The sequence below is a fragment of the Thalassophryne amazonica genome, chromosome 1, assembly GCF_902500255.1.
Source record: "Thalassophryne amazonica chromosome 1, fThaAma1.1, whole genome shotgun sequence".
NCBI classification, from domain to species: domain Eukaryota; kingdom Metazoa; phylum Chordata; class Actinopteri; order Batrachoidiformes; family Batrachoididae; genus Thalassophryne; species Thalassophryne amazonica.
In genome coordinates this window covers 129,537,880-129,558,156 of record NC_047103.1, presented here as the reverse complement: position 1 = coordinate 129,558,156, position 20,277 = coordinate 129,537,880, and the positions used below count along the sequence as shown (strand labels likewise).

The 20,277-nt window shown below is 42.2% G+C and overlaps 1 protein-coding gene and 1 long non-coding RNA gene across 6 annotated transcripts in view; one reads left to right on the top strand and one right to left on the bottom strand.

Annotated features, from left to right (window-relative positions):
* Positions 1-20,277, bottom strand: part of LOC117514130 (histone deacetylase 4-like) — a 289,818-nt gene that overhangs the window by 75,447 nt on the left and 194,094 nt on the right. For all 5 annotated transcript variants that reach the window (XM_034174436.1, XM_034174429.1, XM_034174444.1 and 2 more), the window contains one exon: positions 19,724-19,842. In XM_034174436.1, coding sequence (XP_034030327.1) covers positions 19,724-19,842 — 119 coding nt within the window. The remainder of the gene's footprint in view (positions 1-19,723; positions 19,843-20,277) is intronic.
* Positions 5-20,189, top strand: LOC117514168. Its single transcript, XR_004561823.1, has 3 exons — positions 5-127; positions 4,837-4,840; positions 20,178-20,189. It is a non-coding gene; the product is annotated as an uncharacterized LOC117514168 (long non-coding RNA).

Genomic DNA, 20,277 nt, shown 5'->3' with positions numbered 1-20,277 from the left:
AGTAATCATAGGGATTTTCACTGGAATGTTGAAGAACCACAAAATACTCTTAAAAGAGGATGTTATACAATCCAGGATAGATGTTCTATGCAATTTTTCAAACTTAGGGACTTGGGTTCACAATATAGTATTACAGTTCAAATTGGACTGTTGCCTACATGAAAGGTTATTAAGGGGATTTTCGTTTTCATGGATAAAAGTTATGGATCAAGTCACACTCATCAAAATGATCCTCGTCAGCCATCTGGAAATCAAATATTTTGATTTTTCAGTACCAGTGAATCTGAAATGAACTCATCTTTGCTCTCTTTTCCATCAAAGTCATGCTCTTCATCAGTGTCTGATACACAAATGTCTGGTTTTTCAGAACTGTTGTAGCCATTTCCATGGCAATGGCTACATAAAACTGTACAGAACAGACATGACTTCCTGCAGCCACACAATCACAACCAATGACGTCATGGCGCCTACTTGATATCATAATAATATCTGTTTCATTTTTAAGCAATCTTGTCTATCAATGAAACAATGAAAATGCATATACCACTGCAAATAATTAAATGATGAACATGTGTGAAACACTGTTTTCGATATCCATGACACTCATGGCATCATGATGTCACACCAGGAAAAGTTCAAGGAGAATACATGGGGACTTTTAGTATCTTGCTTAGGATGGTTAAAAGATTGCATCCAGCAATTTTCAGCTTTCTACTTTTTTTTTCCAACCTTGGCCAAAAAATGACCAATTATTACTGGACTACAAAGCTTTTGAGCAGTACCCAAGAACCCTCCCAAAGTGACCTTGTACCAAACACATCTAGTCATTGCCTTAAGTCACTGGATAACATCTGAGTCCTACAGTCATTCAGAAGGATGGAAGCACCAGGATCCTCAAGACTTGGGCCTTTGTTCTCCTGCAAAGATAATGGAATCACCAAACACCTCTGTCCAATGACCTCATCACTCCATGTGCTATTCACTGGCTGTTTCTGATCTCAAAATTTGACAACCCAGAGACATGAATGCTAGTGCTGAGAAAAGTGAATATCTCTGTAAGTTCCACACTTCCACCACAGACTTCAGCAAGTCATGGAAACTCTGGATCTTACTCTTGAAACAGGATTACAAAGACCATAGTGTCATCCATGAAGTCAAGGGCACAGTAAACCTCTTCTTTGTAACAAAGGTACCTAAGTCACTGAATTCCACAATAAAATGCCACGATCATGATGTGCCATCATGATATAAGTGCATTTGTAAATACAGCATTGCATTATCAAACGGCAGTGAAAAGCTGTGTATATACACACACATGCTGTTTTGTACACTATTAACAGTGTGTGTAATAATGTGAAGAACAGGATACCCCAGTTTAGCTACAGAAACACATTAACTCAACAGTGAAAAGACATTCTGGAAAAATAGCCTCCATTAAAGAACAGTGGGCCTCCAATTTTCTCAACTCATGCTTGTCTTTCTCTCCGGCCATGGCAATCGTATGTGACAGAATCCTAAAATGAACATTTTGAGGCTGAATTTTTGTTTATAGTAGGGTAGGCACACAGAATACAGGGACTTTAAATTTTACATCCTGGTGGTGGTCATTCGACTGCTCCCGGTATTGTTCGGGGTAGCCACAGCGGATACAGCCAGATCCGCAGTGGTAATTGACAAGTTTTACGCCGGATGCCCTTCCTGACGCAAGTTTTACCTAGAGAAACACACACAGCTGCTGGTGTTCCAAAGAGGTCTCCCATCCAAATACTAACCAGATCCTGCTCTACTTAGCTTCTGAGATCTGATGGGATCAGGCTGACACAGAGCAGACCGGCTGCCTAAATTTTACATCATCAAAGTACAAAAAAACAAAACAAAAAAACAAATTCCAACCACAAGTAACTCTAAACAAATATAATTATTTATAACTGTAAAAAGCACATAGTGATATTGCAGACTAGAAGCCTTTTAACAGATTTCAAGTCTTTATTTTTATTAAAGTCATCTTTGCAGGAGTTTTTGACCAGGGAAACATATCATCATCATCTGTTTAAGTCTGTGATCTCAATCTCAAACTAATTACCAGAGGGCCATCTGCCAGGTTCTGCGATCTGGGATGTGCCCAGGTGATCCAAAGCATCAGTATTAGGGCCAACACAGTGATTTTAAGATGGAGGGTATCAACTGAATAAAATCTAATCATATCTGAAACAGTAATGTAGACTCTGAAGTACAAAATAACATGTTACATGTTCTTTATTCATATTGCAGTTATTTAACAATATGAAACATTTAAATAACTGTTAAGTCAGGTCAGTGAACATGCATCAGCATCGCCACATGGTCCTCACCACCTACAATGGGGCAAATAATATGATCCACTGTCGATTTTGGACTCTACTGGTGGTTGGCTCTCACTGCGGTATTGTATCACTTCCTGTTCCAGAGCACAGCGGTGTTTTTCTGTATCTGTTAGCTGTTTAATCTGCACAGTTAGATTGATCTAGTTATCTAGATTACGATTTGTTTCCCAGTGTAATCTTTACGTGCCTTAACTAAAGCACTCCTTCTGCTGAATCACCTCTAAATTATTCACTTTGCGTGTTTTTAGGAATCCGCTAGGTTAGCGTAGCTACTAGCTCTTAGCCGATTTAGCATGGCGGCTTCTCCTGTCTCTCCCACACTTTTCTGCTCTGGGTGTGAAATGTTTAGTTATTCCTCGGCCTCCTTTAGCAGTAATGGTACTTGTAATAAGTGTAGCTTATTCGTAGCTTTGGAGGCCAGGCTGGGCGAATTGGAGACTCGGCTCCGCACCGTGGAAAATTCTACAGCTAGCCAGGCCCCTGTAGTCGGTGCGGACCAAGGTAGCTTAGCCGCCGTTAGTTCCCCCCTGGCAGATCCCAAGCAGGCTGACTGGGTGACTGTGAGGAGGAAGCGTAGTTCTAAACAGAAGCCCCGTGTACACCGCCAACCCGTTCACATTTCTAACCGTTTTTCCCCACTCGACGACACACCCGCCGAGGATCAAACTCTGGTTATTGGCGACTCTGTTTTGAGAAATGTGAAGTTAGCAACACCAGCAACCATAGTCAATTGTCTTCCGGGGGCCAGAGCAGGCGACATTGAAGGAAATTTGAAACTGCTGGCTAAGGCTAAGCGTAAATTTGGTAAGATTGTAATTCACGTCGGCAGTAATGACACCCGGTTACGCCAATCGGAGGTCACTAAAATTAACATTAAATCGGTGTGTAACTTTGCAAAAACAATGTCGGACTCTGTAGTTTTCTCTGGGCCCCTCCCCAATCGGACCGGGAGTGACATGTTTAGCCGCCTGTTCTCCTTGAATTGCTGGCTGTCTGAGTGGTGTCCAAAAAATGAGGTGGGCTTCATAGATAATTGGCAAAGCTTCTGGGGAAAACCTGGTCTTGTTAGGAGAGACGGCATCCATCCCACTTTGGATGGAGCAGCTCTCATTTCTAGAAATCTGGCCAATTTTCTTAAATCCTCCAAACCGTGACTATCCAGGGTTGGGACCAGGAAGCAGAGTTGTAGTCTTACACACCTCTCTGCAGCTTCTCTCCCCCTGCCATCCCCTCATTACCCCATCCCCGTAGAGACGGTGCCTGCTCCCAGACCACCAACAACCAGCAAAAATCTATTTAAGCATAAAAATTCAAAAAGAAAAAATAATATAGCACCTTCAACTGCACCACAGACTAAAACAGTTAAATGTGGTCTATTAAACATTAGGTCTCTCTCTTCTAAGTCCCTGTTGGTAAATGATATAATAATTGATCAACATATTGATTTATTCTGCCTAACAGAAACCTGGTTACAGCAGGATGAATATGTTAGTTTAAATGAGTCAACACCCCCGAGTCACACTAACTGTCAGAATGCTCGTAGCACGGGCCGAGGAGGAGGATTAGCAGCAATCTTCCATTCCAGCTTATTAATTAATCAAAAACCCAGACAGAGCTTTAATTCATTTGAAAGCTTGTCTCTTAGTCTTGTCCATCCAAATTGGAAGTCCCAAAAACCAGTTTTATTTGTTATTATCTATCGTCCACCTGGTCGTTACTGTGAGTTTCTCTGTGAATTTTCAGACCTTTTGTCTGACTTAGTGCTTAGCTCAGATAAGATAATTATAGTAGGCGATTTTAACATCCACACAGATGCTGAGAATGACAGCCTCAACACTGCATTTAATCTATTATTAGACTCTATTGGCTTTGCTCAAAAAGTAAATGAGTCCACCCACCACTTTAATCATATCTTAGATCTTGTTCTGACTTATGGCATGGAAATAGAAGACTTAACAGTATTCCCTGAAAACTCCCTTCTGTCTGATCATTTCTTAATAACATTTACATTTACTCTGATGGACTACCCAGCAGTGGGGAATAAGTTTCATTACACTAGAAGTCTTTCAGAAAGCGCTGTAACTAGGTTTAAGGATATGATTCCTTCTTTATGTTCTCTAATGCCATATACCAACACAGTGCAGAGTAGCTACCTAAACTCTGTAAGGGAGATAGAGTATCTCGTCAATAGTTTTACATCCTCATTGAAGACAACTTTGGATGCTGTAGCTCCTCTGAAAAAGAGAGCTTTAAATCAGAAGTGCCTGACTCCGTGGTATAACTCACAAACTCGCAGCTTAAAGCAGATAACCCGTAAGTTGGAGAGGAAATGGCGTCTCACTAATTTAGAAGATCTTCACTTAGCCTGGAAAAAGAGTCTGTTGCTCTATAAAAAAGCCCTCCGTAAAGCTAGGACATCTTTCTACTCATCACTAATTGAAGAAAATAAGAACAACCCCAGGTTTCTTTTCAGCACTGTAGCCAGGCTGACAAAGAGTCAGAGCTCTATTGAGCTGAGTATTCCATTAACTTTAACTAGTAATGACTTCATGACTTTCTTTGCTAACAAAATTTTAACTATTAGAGAAAAAATTACTCATAACCATCCCAAAGACGTATCGTTATCTTTGGCTGCTTTCAGTGATGCCGGTATTTGGTTAGACTCTTTCTCTCCAATTGTTCTGTCTGAGTTATTTTCATTAGTTACTTCATCCAAACCATCAACATGTTTATTAGACCCCATTCCTACCAGGCTGCTCAAGGAAGCCCTACCATTATTTAATGCTTCGATCTTAAATATGATCAATCTATCTTTGTTAGTTGGCTATGTACCACAGGCTTTTAAGGTGGCAGTAATTAAACCATTACTTAAAAAGCCATCACTTGACCCAGCTATCTTAGCTAATTATAGGCCAATCTCCAACCTTCCTTTTCTCTCAAAAATTCTTGAAAGGGTAGTTGTAAAACAGCTAACTGATCATCTGCAGAGGAATGGTCTATTTGAAGAGTTTCAGTCAGGTTTTAGAATTCATCATAGTACAGAAACAGCATTAGTGAAGGTTACAAATGATCTTCTTATGGCCTCGGACAGTGGACTCGTCTCTGTGCTTGTTCTGTTGGACCTCAGTGCTGCTTTTGATACTGTTGTCCATAAAATTTTATTACAGAGATTAGAGCATGCCATAGGTATTAAAGGCACTGCGCTGCGGTGGTTTGAATCATATTTGTCTAATAGATTACAATTTGTTCATGTAAATGGGGAATCTTCTTCACAGACTAAAGTTAATTATGGAGTTCCACAAGGTTCTGTGCTAGGACCAATTTTATTCACTTTATACATGCTTCCCTTAGGCAGTATTATTAGACGGTATTGCTTAAATTTTCATTGTTACGCAGATGATACCCAGCTTTATCTATCCATGAAGCCAGAGGACACACACCAATTAGCTAAACTGCAGGATTGTCTTACAGACATAAAGACATGGATGACCTCTAATTTCCTGCTTTTAAACTCAGATAAAACTGAAGTTATTGTACTTGGCCCCACAAATCTTAGAAACATGGTGTCTAACCAGATCCTTACTCTGGATGGCATTACCCTGACCTCTAGTAATACTGTGAGAAATCCTGGAGTCATTTTTGATCAGGATATGTCATTCAAAGTGCATATTAAACAAATATGTAGGACTGCTTTTTTGCATTTACGCAATATCTCTAAAATCAGAAAGGTCTTGTGTCAGAGTGATGCTGAAAAACTAATTCATGCATTTATTTCCTCTAGGCTGGACTATTGTAATTCATTATTATCAGGTTGTCCTAAAAGTTCCCTAAAAAGCCTTCAGTTAATTCAAAATGCTGCAGCTAGAGTACTGATGGGGACTAGAAGGAGAGAGCATATCTCACCCATATTGGCCTCTCTTCATTGGCTTCCTGTTAATTCTAGAATAGAATTTAAAATTCTTCTTCTTACTTATAAGGTTTTGAATAATCAGGTCCCATCTTATCTTAGGGACCTCGTAGTACCATATCACCCCAATAGAGCGCTTCGCTCTCAGACTGCAGGCTTACTTGTAGTTCCTAGGGTTTGTAAGAGTAGAATGGGAGGCAGAGCCTTCAGCTTTCAGGCTCCTCTCCTGTGGAACCAGCTCCCAATTCAGATCAGGGAGACAGACACCCTCTCTACTTTTAAGATTAGGCTTAAAACTTTCCTTTTTGCTAAAGCTTATAGTTAGGGCTGGATCAGGTGACCCTGAACCATCCCTTAGTTATGCTGCTATAGACGTAGACTGCTGGGGGGTTCCCATGATGCACTGTTTCTTTCTCTTTTTGCTCTGTATGCACCACTCTGCATTTAATCATTAGTGATCGATCTCTGCTCCCCTCCACAGCATGTCTTTTTCCTGGTTCTCTCCCTCAGCCCCAACCAGTCCCAGCAGAAGACTGCCCCTCCCTGAGCCTGGTTCTGCTGGAGGTTTCTTCCTGTTAAAAGGGAGTTTTTCCTTCCCACTGTAGCCAAGTGCTTGCTCACAGGGGGTCGTTTTGACCGTTGGGGTTTTACATAATTATTGTATGGCCTTGCCTTACAATATAAAGCGCCTTGGGGCAACTGTTTGTTGTGATTTGGCGCTATATAAAAAAATTGATTGATTGATTGATTTTGCAGGTTTTCCCACCGACAAAGAATGGAGAGGTCTGTAATTTTTGTTGTAGGTACACTTCAACTGTGAGAGACAAAATCTAAAAATAATTTAGAAAATCACATTGTACGATTTTTTAAATAATTAATTTGCATTTTATTGCATGAAATAAGTATTTAATACAACAGAAAAACAGACCTTGATACAGAAACCTTTGTTTGCAATTACAGAGGTCAGACGTTTCCTGTAGTTCTTCACCAGGTTTGCACACAATACAGCAGAGATTTTGATCCACTCCTCAGATCTTCTCCAGAGCTTTCAGGTTTTGGGTTTCAGCTCCCTCCAAAGATTTTCGGTTGGGTTTAGGTCTGGAGACTGGCTCGGCCATTCCAGGACCTTGAAATGCTTTTTACAGAGCCCCTCCTTAGTTGCCCTGGCTGTGTGTTTGGGGTCATTGTGATGCTGGAAGACCCAGTCACGACCCATCTTCAAAGCTCTTACTGAGGGAAGGAGGTTGTTTGCCAAAAACCTGCGATACATGACCCCATCCATCCTCCCTTCAATACGGTGCAGTCGTCCTGTCCCTGTTGCAGAAAAGCACCCCCAAAAATCATGTTTCCACCCCCCATGCTTCACGGTTGGGACAGCGTTCTTGGGGTTGTTCTCATCCTCCAAAAACGGCAAGTGAAACTGATACCAAAAAAACTGATACCCATCCCTCTTCTGGATGATCCAGATGGTCAGTGGCAAACTTCAAACGGGCCTGGAGATGTGCAGGCTTGAGAAGGGGGACCTTGCTACCCTGCAGGATTTTAAACCATGATGGAGTCGTGTGTTACTAATGTAATCTTTGTGACTGTGGTCCCAGCTCTCTTCAGATCATTGACCAGGTCCTCCCGTGTAGTTCTGGGCTCATCCTTACCCCATCTTGTGTTTCTTCCATTTTCTAATAATTATGCCAACAGTTTTTGTCTTCTCACCAAGCTGCTTGCCTGTTGTCCTGTAGTCCATCCCAGCCTTGTGCAGGTCTACAGTTTTGCAGTTTTGTCCCTGGTGTCCTTAGACAGCTCTTTGGTCTTGGTAATGGTGGATAGGTTGGCGTGTGATTGAGTGAGTGGGAGGACAGGTGTCTTTTATACAAGTAACAAGTTCAAACAGGTGCAATTAATACAGGTAAAGAGTGCACAATAGGATCACTTCTTTTTTTCCCCCGTCTGCATATAGTAATGGTAAATGCCACACTGGCAGAACCATTTATGAACATTAATACTCATATATGCAATTTATTTTTGCAAGACAGAAGGTATGTGGTGTGTGAGTGAATGTGGTGTGTGTGTGTGTGTGTGTGTGTGTGTGTGTGTGTGTGTGTGTGTGTGTGTGTGTGTGTGTGTGTGTGTGTGTGTGTGTGTGTGTGTGTGTGTGTGTGTGAGACCCCCATCCGCCCTTCCCAATCAGCCTATAACATCCTACTCAAAGCCAACCGACAGCTTCTATCAGGAAGGGCCAACCACCAAAACAACACAAAGACAGACAAGAACGAGAGACAAGTGGTGAAGACAATAACTGATGTGAGACACCGAGGTGACAGGGCCCCAACCATACAACCTACCATGACAAACAACCACACATGAACAAACAGTGACAGCAACAGTCTGTTGTCTACTTAGTGAGCATCCATACCCTAACCTAGAACACCGTAGTGTTAATCCCCTTAAGAGCACCCAAAAACCGAATTGTGGTGACGGCCACAAACACACAACCATCCACACACAGAGACCCAGATCACAGCTAAATATCCGATCACTACTGTGGCTGGTGTGTTGGGCCAAGACAAGAGTACAGAACCTTACCATATGACATGGACCACTCTGGCACGTCAGAAGCCACGCGGCCGGCCGCGAGCAAGGACGGAAGTGAGTCCAGGATGCAGGGCCCCGGGGGAACCAGGAGAAATGGAGCAGCGGAAGGCCACAGGGGCCAGGAAAGGCAGCCCCCAGAGCCACCGGGCAGCACAGTAAACCAACAGGCAAGCGGCATGACGGCGCCGGAACGCAGCCCCGACACCACCCCTCCCCACGGAGACACAGGGAGCAGCCCCATACTCAAGGGAAGCGTGCAGGGTGCCGGCATAGGCCCACCAATAGGGGGAGCCCCAGAACCACACCACCAGGGCCACAGCCCCCGAGGGAAGGAGTGAGCGGCGGCAAGGATGGGGGGCAAAGGAGCCACCGCAACCGAATCCAAAGCACAAGGTAGGGACCACCGAGCCACATGAGAGCAGTGCCCGGCCCCCAGACAAGAGGCAAGGCCAAACCCCGGGGCCAGGGAGGGCACAAGGCCCCCCGACAGCCAGGCCCCCAGCGCAGCCAGCAGGGCCCCCCAGACACCCCACCCCCACCCCAGATCCCACCCCAAACACCAAAGCCCATGACCCGTAGACCACCTGAGCAAGAGCGGGGCCCATCCCACGGAGACCAGGGCCCCTATCCCCCAGCAGCTGCCAACCCCCCAGTGCCAAAACCCGCGCCCCACTGCCACCAACCACCCCGCAACAGGCCGTGGGACCCCGGGCCCCACAGGCCCAGAGCAGGGCCACGGGACCACGGCAGAACCGGCGAGGCAGACCCCCCCACCCCAGAACCCCAGACATCCACAGCCACCCGGGGCCACCCCCACATGCCACACTCACCCTACCTCCCAACCCCACCATAGTTGTTACAATTAATCTCCCTTGCTGTGTACAACCCCCTAAGTGTGCAAGATCAAGTGTTGCATTAAAAGCAGGGCAAGAGACGGCAGGTGGCAGACTGCCGTGGGTGGCCACGGAATACCGCCGTGCCACAGCCTGCCATGCAAACCCACCACCGCCTAGTGACCCTGACTCTAAACTGGTGAAGGTGTTTACTAAACGTGTAGAAGTAAGATGTGTGAAATTGCAAATTAAAAATTAAAATTACAAGGCAAGAGTGGCGGATGGAGATCGCAGCGCTGTGCCACAGACTGCCCTAGGATCTAAAACTAACAGGTCTGTGAGAGCCAGAATTTTTACTGGTTGGTAGGTGATCAAATACTTATTTCATGCAATAAAATGCAAATTAATTATTTAAAATTATACAATGTGTTCTGATTATTTTTTTAGATTCTGTCTCTCACAGTTGAAGTGTACCTATGGTAAAAATTACAGACCTCTCTATTCTCTGTAGGTGGGAAAACTTGCAAAATCGACAGTGGATCAAATACTGATTTGCCTCATTGTATATGCCCATCCTTAACACCTAAATGTAGGCATTGTTCTGCTGCAGCCAGATGGTAAGCAAACATCGTCAAGGCCTTTACCATTTACTGGGTCCACAGCACTGAGGCACTTGCATGCTGGATCATGCTCAGGGAAGCGCATCGCACAGCTGATGCAAAGTATCATTTATTTTCCAAAGACCATATTCCATAGCATTATGCTCTGGGAATGTTGCCCTTGGTTACCATGGCAACCATCTATAACCCATGTTCAGTATTACTCTAATTAGGGTTCATAATGAAAGAGCTCTTCATTAGCTTTGCATACACAACAATGATGTCTTAATGTCATGAGTTGGAAGAGTTGTTGTAATGATGAGATGCCATAGTGGGGGACCAAGGGTTTGATGCAAGTGGATTATCCAAGGTCCTTATCACGTCTTTGGATGGACCAGACCTAGTGATACATGCAAGGTTCAACTGCTGTAGAGTGACTGAACAGGACTCCTTGGATCTAATTTGGGCACTTTAATGAGGGTTGATACTAAAAGAATTCAGGATTTCAAGTACAGTCTTCATTGTCTCACATAGATGTTTCGATGTGAACTTGCATTGATGGGTGTGCAGTCTACATTGGAACTTTTGAATGTGAGCACTTGCTTTACATGGTGATGGGCATGCTGGAGAGAGGTTGAAGGTACATCTGGGTTGGGGTGAGCTATGGAAATATCCTGCCTCAATGATCCATCTGGTTCAACACAAAAACATTCATTCTTATTAATTCAGGCTATTTCACTGAGACTCTAATCTTCTAATCATTATTACAGTGTGAACATTTTATTGAATTTGAATTTATTTATTTATTTTGACAAACTTGTGCTTTTTGTTTTGTCTTGTTAAATACGTAAAGCAAGTGGTCACCCCACTGAGTATGGTCTGCTTGAGGTTTCAGAGGAAGAAACCTCAATGTTGACAATCTGCTTGGTCATGGGGTGGGTAAGGTTTAGACCTCACTTATGTATATAACATATGCTGTGACATACATTTTGGCACTGTATAAAAAACAGAATTTAACTTAAACTGAATAGAAGTGATTGTTTAAGCCACCATTTACAGAAGATAAATTCATAAACAGACACTATCAAGAACATAAGAGAATTATCTTGGTTCTTTTTGTCTGCCAAGACCATATACTACATATACATATGTTAGGGTTTCTTAGTGAATATGATTGTTGTTGATGCATTTTCTGTATGATGTACTAATTAATCTAAGTCAATTCAATGTTTCATTGATTATGCATATACTGTATGTATACTCATGCATTAAAAAATGTTTATAAATGACCAGTTAAATGTATGTAGACATGTTGCATTCATGCAGGCATTATGCGAGGGTTAGGACAACATGACCTCTTATGTCAGGACCTAAGGACTTAAAACCCAAAGGCTTTAACACCTTTAAAGCCTTTAGACTTTGGAGGCATCTGGAGAACTACAACAGGAAAAATTTGAAATGCTAGATGCTCTGGAGTGTATTTTAGTGCATTTTCAGAGCCAAACCCTGTTACGCTTCATAGCAATAAAACAAACTATCCTAAAACTGAGAACAACAAAGACTCCAATATTTACATTAAAAGTGAAACAGAATATTAATAACAGAGAACAATCATTTCTGACAGGAAAATACAGGATTCAGTGTTAATGATGCTGATTTCTACGATTTTTTAAGCTCATAGGTATAAGCGTGTGAGAAATCAGCAGTGGTGGCCAAGCGGTTAAGTGTCCTTGTTTCCAGAGCGGAAGGTTTCCGGTGTCACAGACCAAATGGTCCGCCTCTAACAACTGGTCCACCCTGCCTGAGCATGCGTCATTTCGGAGTTCTGAGAGTCTCTTCACCCAAAGCGATCAAATGGATTAATGTGATTATTAACCATCAGATAACAAGGTAAAACCTTTTAAATCATTCTAAAGTCAGTTTTAAGCAGAAATTAGGCCATTTTAAGCAGAAACGAGGCGATACTTGGTGACGCTTTGAAATGACGGACGCACAGTGAACTAGCTAGCAGTCTGTGTAGCCGCAGTGCTTGAACACTTACTCCGTCTTTTCTGATGAAATAATGCTGAAATTATGTGGAAATGACTGTTGTACAAAAGCTTCAGATATCTGTCACTGAGAAAGATGATGACTAGAGAGCATTTTGAACCAGAAACGAGGCAATAATCTGTGAACCGCAGCTAATGATGCATGCGCAGTGAAGGCAGGGTGGACCGATTTTCAGGGGGCAACTGTTCGGGCGGCAACACCGGTTCCTGGACATCTGGTGTAAAACGTGTGCCAACTCAACATGCCGATCTACCTCAGATCTGCAGTGGTGATCCCAAATGAAATCAAACAAGAAGCCAAAGAGACTTACATTTATAATATTTTAATAATTTAGTTTAAATTGCGGCTGAAGAAATTTAAGAAATAATTCTAATTGACTTTTTTCTTTTTCTGCTTTTAACAAACTGCACCCACCATTGATCTGCTGGCATCACCTGTGGCATAATCACAAAGTAATGTTGTTCCTATATATAAAAAAGTTACTTTACTGCTATAGAGCTATAGAGGTACTGCTGATGTTGTGCACATAGCATTCAAACATTTTGTATACTGATAAGTTGTGTAAGTATTTTCATGATAAATTACTGTTATCACAGCGAAGTTAATTTCACAACTATAAATGGGAGATGTACACAAAAAAACGCTGTTGCTTCTTTCACCGTTGCGGAGCGCTTTGGTGCCAAGCCGATACTTTATGTTCAGTGGCAATATAAAAGAGCCTCTAACCTCTCCATGCTGGCATTACCATAAGTAAACCCTGGAAGAACGTCACCGCTGTAGGCAAATATCAGGGTGGCACAGGTTCTCTCCTCTCAGAGCACAGTCTGAGAGACATCTTACACAAACCCAGGCTGTTCACACTCTGACATCTTCCTTATTGTTTTTTACTCCTCTCAATCACACAAACTTTTAGCACATTAGACTAGCTAACTTCAGCCAAAATCTTCCTTTTCACCTCTCCTCTTGCACCTCCCACAATGCATCACCTCTACTGCTGCTGCAGTCATCGCCCAACATTCTCAATGATCTCTTGTCTTCCTTCTTGTCTTATCCCCTGTTTCTTTTCTTTCTTTCTTTCTCTTGCTGCTTGCTACTTCTCCTCCTCTCCCTGGGTGGAATGTGGCTGTGTGGGCCAGTGTCAACTGTGGTCTGTGCCATCCTTGCCAAAAACCCAGAGGCTCAAAGTCAACAGGGCTGGAGCACCGGCTGTAGCCGCCTGCCGCTGCGTTAAGTGAATAATTGCACTGTAAGGAGACCGCTGCTTCACAGCTACACCACCACACACTTCACACACATGCACACTCTGCAAACAGCTTCATTAACATCAGTAAAAGTAAAAGTTTTTAAGCTTTGAAATTTTTTTTTTTTTTTTTTTATGGTACCAGTTCTTAATTTTTTTCTTTTTGTCAAGGCTAAAAAGAGGTCATGCTGTGTAAATGGATTTTAATCTCCTTGAGATTTCATGTTGAACATCCTCAAAGTCTGCCAATTGTACAACTACACATGTAGACTCTTTACACTATATCTATACTGGACAATCCTTCTGGGACATTGCTCATAGGTTTTCTGAAGAGCAGATTTGAAGTTCAAAGGAGTTGGGTCTATATGGCCTTACTGGCCACTCCATAAATGGGTAAAGAGGCGATGCATGGGCAAGACAGGCATAACCTAGGTGGGACAAATCAACACACCACTGACAGTGTTGCCTTGTCCCAAACTTCTGTGAGGGCTATGCCTGTACTCCAGTGACTGCTGCTTGTTTTCTAGGTCATAGTGATGTACCCAGGACTTGCCAGCAGTGACAATCCAGTGGAGGAAAGCATCTCCTTCCTGAGCATGTTGAGTCAGAAAACTGACTCAACATGCTCAGGAAGGAGATACTTTCACTTCTGTTTCATTTCAAGAGTTGGCCATCTGTACCTGAGGACTAGTGGAACTTGAAAATGTTCTCTGGCTGTCCATCTGTGTGAGGAATAGTGGACTTTTGATGCCTTCGCTGACGATTGGGCATGCTCATGATGCGCATGTGGGGGCTTCTTTGAAGTTGTGGACTTTTTATTTGGAAATCTTTACAACTGGGTGAGTAGCATGTTCATTTATCATCTTTTGCTTTGTGTTCCTTTCACTGAAGCTTTCAATGAAAGTAAAATTTTTATTTTACATTGAGAGAGTCTGTGGGAATTTGGATCTGGATGTGTGTGCGCAGCAGGCTGTTTTAACGCGCAGCTCAGCTGTTAACTGCGGCTTTGTACATGACGTAAATGTTCTAAAATGTTCACATAAATGTACAAAGGTGATAAAATAGCTGACATGCAGGTTAAAACGGCATGCTGCTCTATTTTAACCGGCATCTCAGCTCTTAATAGTAGCTTTATACATGGATGTGGAATGTCTCCGAGACATTGTTTATCACAAGCAACATGTTGACACAGATATCTATCTATCTACCACATATATATATATATATATATATACATATATATATATATATATATCGGCTGCTGCACTGTTTTAAAAATCTATTTCTATTTAATCTCATCATTCCTTCAGCGATTCAATTAGAAGCCTCACTTTCAGAAGCCTCAATTTATCCCTATTTAATGAGCCTCTGGCTTTTTTCTTCACATGGTTTTCCATCCTGAGATATTCTGTAAGAGCACATTTATAGAATGGAAATGCTTTTTCTCTCAGTTTGGTGGGTCACATGACAGTCGCTTTGACATTGTATATTTTACTAATACAAGAATATACATGAATGAGATTATTTTCTCTATGATATCCTCCATATTCCAGTGTAGTGTTTTCAGATTTCTGTCAACTTGGTCCAGAAATTACTGATTAATCTTACTTTCACCCTGGCTGGCATGCTGTTTCATTTTATTTGTTTTATTTGAAATTTTTGCAGACAAGCACTTCGTAAAAGTGGCGCTGTAGGTAAGTTAAGAACAGTGTTTAATACTAATATCTTTAATATGATGCAAGCATGTGAAGCTCTTACTTTCACCCGATTATTTCCCATATTTGATTATTTTAACTAACTTCATAATTAAATTATTAAGGAACAGACTGGTATCTCATGTCGTGACAGACACAGTGTGTTTGACAAACTGCCAAACAGATTATTTTCTATCTTGCTCCACAACATCTGGACTGGGACGAACAAATCCATTCAAGTCTATCATATATATATATACCGTATTTTCCGGACTATAAGTCGCACTTTTTTAGTTTTGGCCGGGGTTGCGACCTATACTCCGGTGTGACTTATAAATGAAAAATATACCGGTAGGATCTCAATTAATTTACTGTAACAAAACAATTTTACGTGACAGAGTCGATCTATGTTTTAAAATGGCCACCGGAAAAGGAAATGCAATGCATCATGGGCACTGTAGTATGACGGCCATCCTATAGTTCACGCTGGTCGCGATAACCAATCAGAGAACAGAACTTTGGATGCGTATTCCTCACCTCACCCACAGCGTGTGAAGCTGACGAACACGGTGCTTGCTGTTATTCCGGCATGGCGAACAGAACAGCTTCAACCCTTGGATATCAATGTGAGCAGAGTGTTTAAGTTGACGCTGAGAGCTGCGTGGGAGCATTGGGTGAGCGACGGCGGAGGATTAGCGTGTGCACTTGGAAGGAGCTGGCGTCGATGATTGTGAAAAGCGTTTGAAGCAGACGAACATGGTGTTTATTCCGGGACGGCTAACAAGACAGCTTCAACCCTTGGATATCAGTGTGAGCAGAGTTGACGCTGAGAGCTGCATGGGAGCACTGAGCGACGGCGGAGGATTAGCGTCTGCACTTGGAAGGAGCTGGATCGACACCGCTGGGTGGTCATGAGCTGCGCAGGTAGGCGCTGCATGGTTCGGCTCGCAATGTGGTCCGCAAAATACAAACATATCCGTAGGTAAAATGCAGCTCACGAGAGGGCACTCGAGGCTTGTGTGACTGTTCCTGCGACTTCTGACTACCATAGAAAAATAAAAATTTTAACGTTACTGATAACATAACAAGACAACGGAGAAGGACCGAAAAAATGCCACCAAAAAGAAAATCATACTCTGCAGATTACAAGTTGCGACTGGTGAAATATGCATCCGAAAACAGTAGCCGTCACAATATTATCATCTGAACTTTTCATGTTAACATACCTGTATGTCCATGGGACTTATAGTCCAGTGGACCTTATTTATGGTTTATTTTTCTTTATAATGGATAAAGTGGCTGGTGCGACTTATACTCCGGTGCGACTTATTTATGGTTTATTTTTCTTTATAATGGATAAAGTGGCTGGTGCGACTTATACTCCGGTGCGACTTATAGTCCGGAAAATACGGTATATATATATATATATATATATATATATATATATATATATATATATATAAAAGTAAGTCCCTTTGGCTGCTCCCTTGTTTGCACTTGGGGTCGCCACAGCAAATCCAAGGTGGATCTGCATGTTGAATTGGCACAAGTTTTACGCCGGATGCCCTTCCTGACTCAACTCCACATTACATGGAGAAATGTGGCTGTACAAATGTGGGAGTAGTGCAGTGGACAGTGCCCGGACTCCAGGACCTTCAGCCACAGCTGATGATGGTGGATTCATGGTGTGTGTGTGTGTGTGTGTGTGTGTGTGTGTGTGTGTGTGTGTGTGTGTGTGTGTGTGTGTGTGTGTGTGTGTGTGTGTGTGTGTGTGTGTGTGTGTGTGTGTGTGTGTGTGTGTGTTGGGGGACACATGCCACAAGCCATTTGTGTTGGGGGACGACACACTCCACACGCCATTTGTGTGTGTGGGGGGGGGGGGGGGGGGCCTGCACAGTCACACCCATGTGTGTTGCTAGGTTACGCCACTTTCATGTGGCACCTGACAGACGGGTTGAATGTGGTCGCCTGCTGTCTACTATCGTACCAGGAGTGTGAATAGCCCCGCCTTTTCTAAGTGCCCTGCGAGTGGTATTAGATGTTCATGTGTGGCACCTAGAATTTGGCCAACACCTGCCGAGAGGGGGATCAAATGAGCACGCGCAGGGCATTCGCTGTCTTTTGGCCGCTTGTGTGTGTGAATGGTTGTGACGACAGGTGTACGAGGCATTTGAGGCGGCTCCAGTTTTATACAAATGGCATATAATTCCTCCTCTGTGCGCTAGTCGGCTTCAATCATGTTATTTGTGAAGGGGTCCTAAGCACCGGCTCCAACAGACCTCATGACCTATGTCAGACTTAATTCTTCTGTCATTATTAAGGCCGTGTCCATCAAGATCAAAGAATTGATAAGCAACACCAGATTTATACCAACCCCTGAAGTTATGAACCATTAAAACTAATAAAATCTCAGGCATTAAATTATATATATTAAAAAAACCTCTCTCACTCTATTGACCTCTTTAATCACCTACACTTACACTCATACAGGGATGCTGGGAGATCCTGACAGACTAATGTGAATGTGATTAATGGTCCAGAGAGCTGATGCCATCAAAATCAGGGTAGACATGAGTTTGTATAACAGCCACTGGACATTAGAGTTCCTACTATACTCTGTGTATGTAACCCATCCAAAATGTGAGTATCCTTAAATACAAGCTCTGCAACACTGTGTCTTAATATGTACCTGCATTTCATCACAATATGGAAACAATCATTTTACATAGCTACATGGTGGAGTCAAATTTTGTCCCCAAAAGGATATATTTTTGTCTTTAGGTTTTTGGCTTTTAGGAGGTTACCATGTTTTGTTTTGTTTTTTTAAGGTTTGGGTGTATTTAGAGACAATCTTTAAGTCAATGCCATGTTCCCTAAAGTCATACAAATCATTCAGTCATTCATTCATCTTCTACTGCTTAGTCCAATTAAGGGTCGCCGGGGGCTGGAGCATATCCCAGTAGTCATAGGGCGTGAGGCAGGGTACACCCAGGACAGGACGTCAGTCTGTCGCAAACAGACAAACAAACACAGACACACCCACACGCACACCTAAGGACAATTTAAAGATTCCAATCTACCTAACCCGCATGTCTTTGGATGTGGGAGGAAACCGGGGCACGATACAAGAAAACAGCTCAACTTTCAGCTCAAGTATCCATGTACCTTCTGACAAACGAAAGCTGAATTTACATCTTTTGGTTTAAAGAAAATCCTTGTCTGTTTCCCACCACCGTGAAGCTGTGTAACTGGTGATGCAACAGACAAACGTGGCAGGATGCACAGGTTCTCCAATGACAAGCCACAGAAGACTATAACTCCTTCAGAGTCGTCATGGGAGTCTTGGTCACTAGTCTCCTTCTTGCACTCAGTTTTTGAGAAATGACTACTCCAGATAGATTAACTATACAGTACAATACTCTTTGTATTTCTGAATGACTGATGTAAAGGAAGTCCAAGACACATTAACTGACCAGAAAACTGGCTGCAAAAGCCATAATTCCCTGTAAATTCAAAGTGTGCCAATAATTATGTCTTGCATACATTTCATGGTTGTATTTTAGACATGAAAGCATTTTGTGTTGATGTTCTTCAATCAACTGGGATGTTACATCTATGCAAAAGTGATATATTTGCATTTATTTTTGAACATGCAGCCCCAAGTCAGGAAAAGTTGGGATGTAATAGAATATGCAAATTCCTTCCAATCTTTCTTTGAGGAACACTTTTAAACATTTCAATAATTTTCTTCTGTATCTGTTGGCAACTAGAAATCCTCTGCCCTTCTTTGCTCCTCAAAGACTCAGCCTTTTGTGGATACTACGTTTGTATCAAATCATGATTACAATCAAATGATGACATCACCTGTATGAAATAACATCATTATTTAATTGTTTAAAATCATTACTAGCCCTAAATTGCCCCTCTCCTAACATTTTTGGAACATGTGGCAGGCCTTAAATGCAGGAATGTATATGAACAAATGAAATGGAGTTGACCACACAAAACATGAAATATCCAACCCAATCTCACGCTATTTCATGATGGCTTCACAAAAAGTTAATTAATCTATTGGTTTTTGATACCGTCACGAAAATCGTCACAAATTAATTTCATGACTCTCTCACGAAATGCGGGGTGATGGGGTAATGGTTATGATTAGGGGGAAGGGGTAGGTTTAGAAATAGTTAGGTAAAAAAAAAAAAACAGTCCCGAAAAAAAGTGTGAGACTGGGCTGGAAATATCTTGTCTTTATTCTGTCTGCAATGAACCAGATGTCAAAGTAAATATAAAAAACTGTTTTTGTTTGTTTGTTTTGGGTTTTTTTCCTCATTTGCATTTTACTTACTTTCCCAACTTCTTTGATTTGGGTTATATTTAAATGATGGACTTAATCAGGGGCGGCAATAAATTCTGATTAGGACAACATAGTGTGTGAGTGTGTTTTACCAGTCTTTCGGAGTGGGAAATCATCCCGGGGGTTGTACACTCCCAGTACAGGGTGGTTGTAGGTGGACACACCAGTCTGTGGAGGCGAGCTCTGGTCCAGAGAGCTGTGCTGGGTTTTGCTACACAACACATACAAATGTAACACACCATAAAAGAAGTCCCAACGAGAACCTAAAATCTATGTGACATAAGGCCAAATCGCTCTAATTTTGTGAATGTATCAATGAGTAATGGCTAGTAAGTAGGTTTAAGCCTGATTAAGGCATTGTGTAGATCCTCTGGAGCTGTACATGTGTGCTGCTGTGTGTTTGATAACTTACAAAACAAGGTGGTGTTGGGAGCAAAAGTGAAGCTAAGCTGGCTTTGACATAAATGCATGTTTTCATCAAGCACATGTCTCCAAAGGCCAATCAGTCCAAGAAAAGGAAATTTATATTTAGAGAGGAACATAGAGGAAAAGAAAGAAGGAGGATGATACAGAAAGAGGAACTTAAACTGATCTGAAAGTCATCACTTCTTGGTGTTTATTTTCTTGAGTCACTCGTCCATATTAT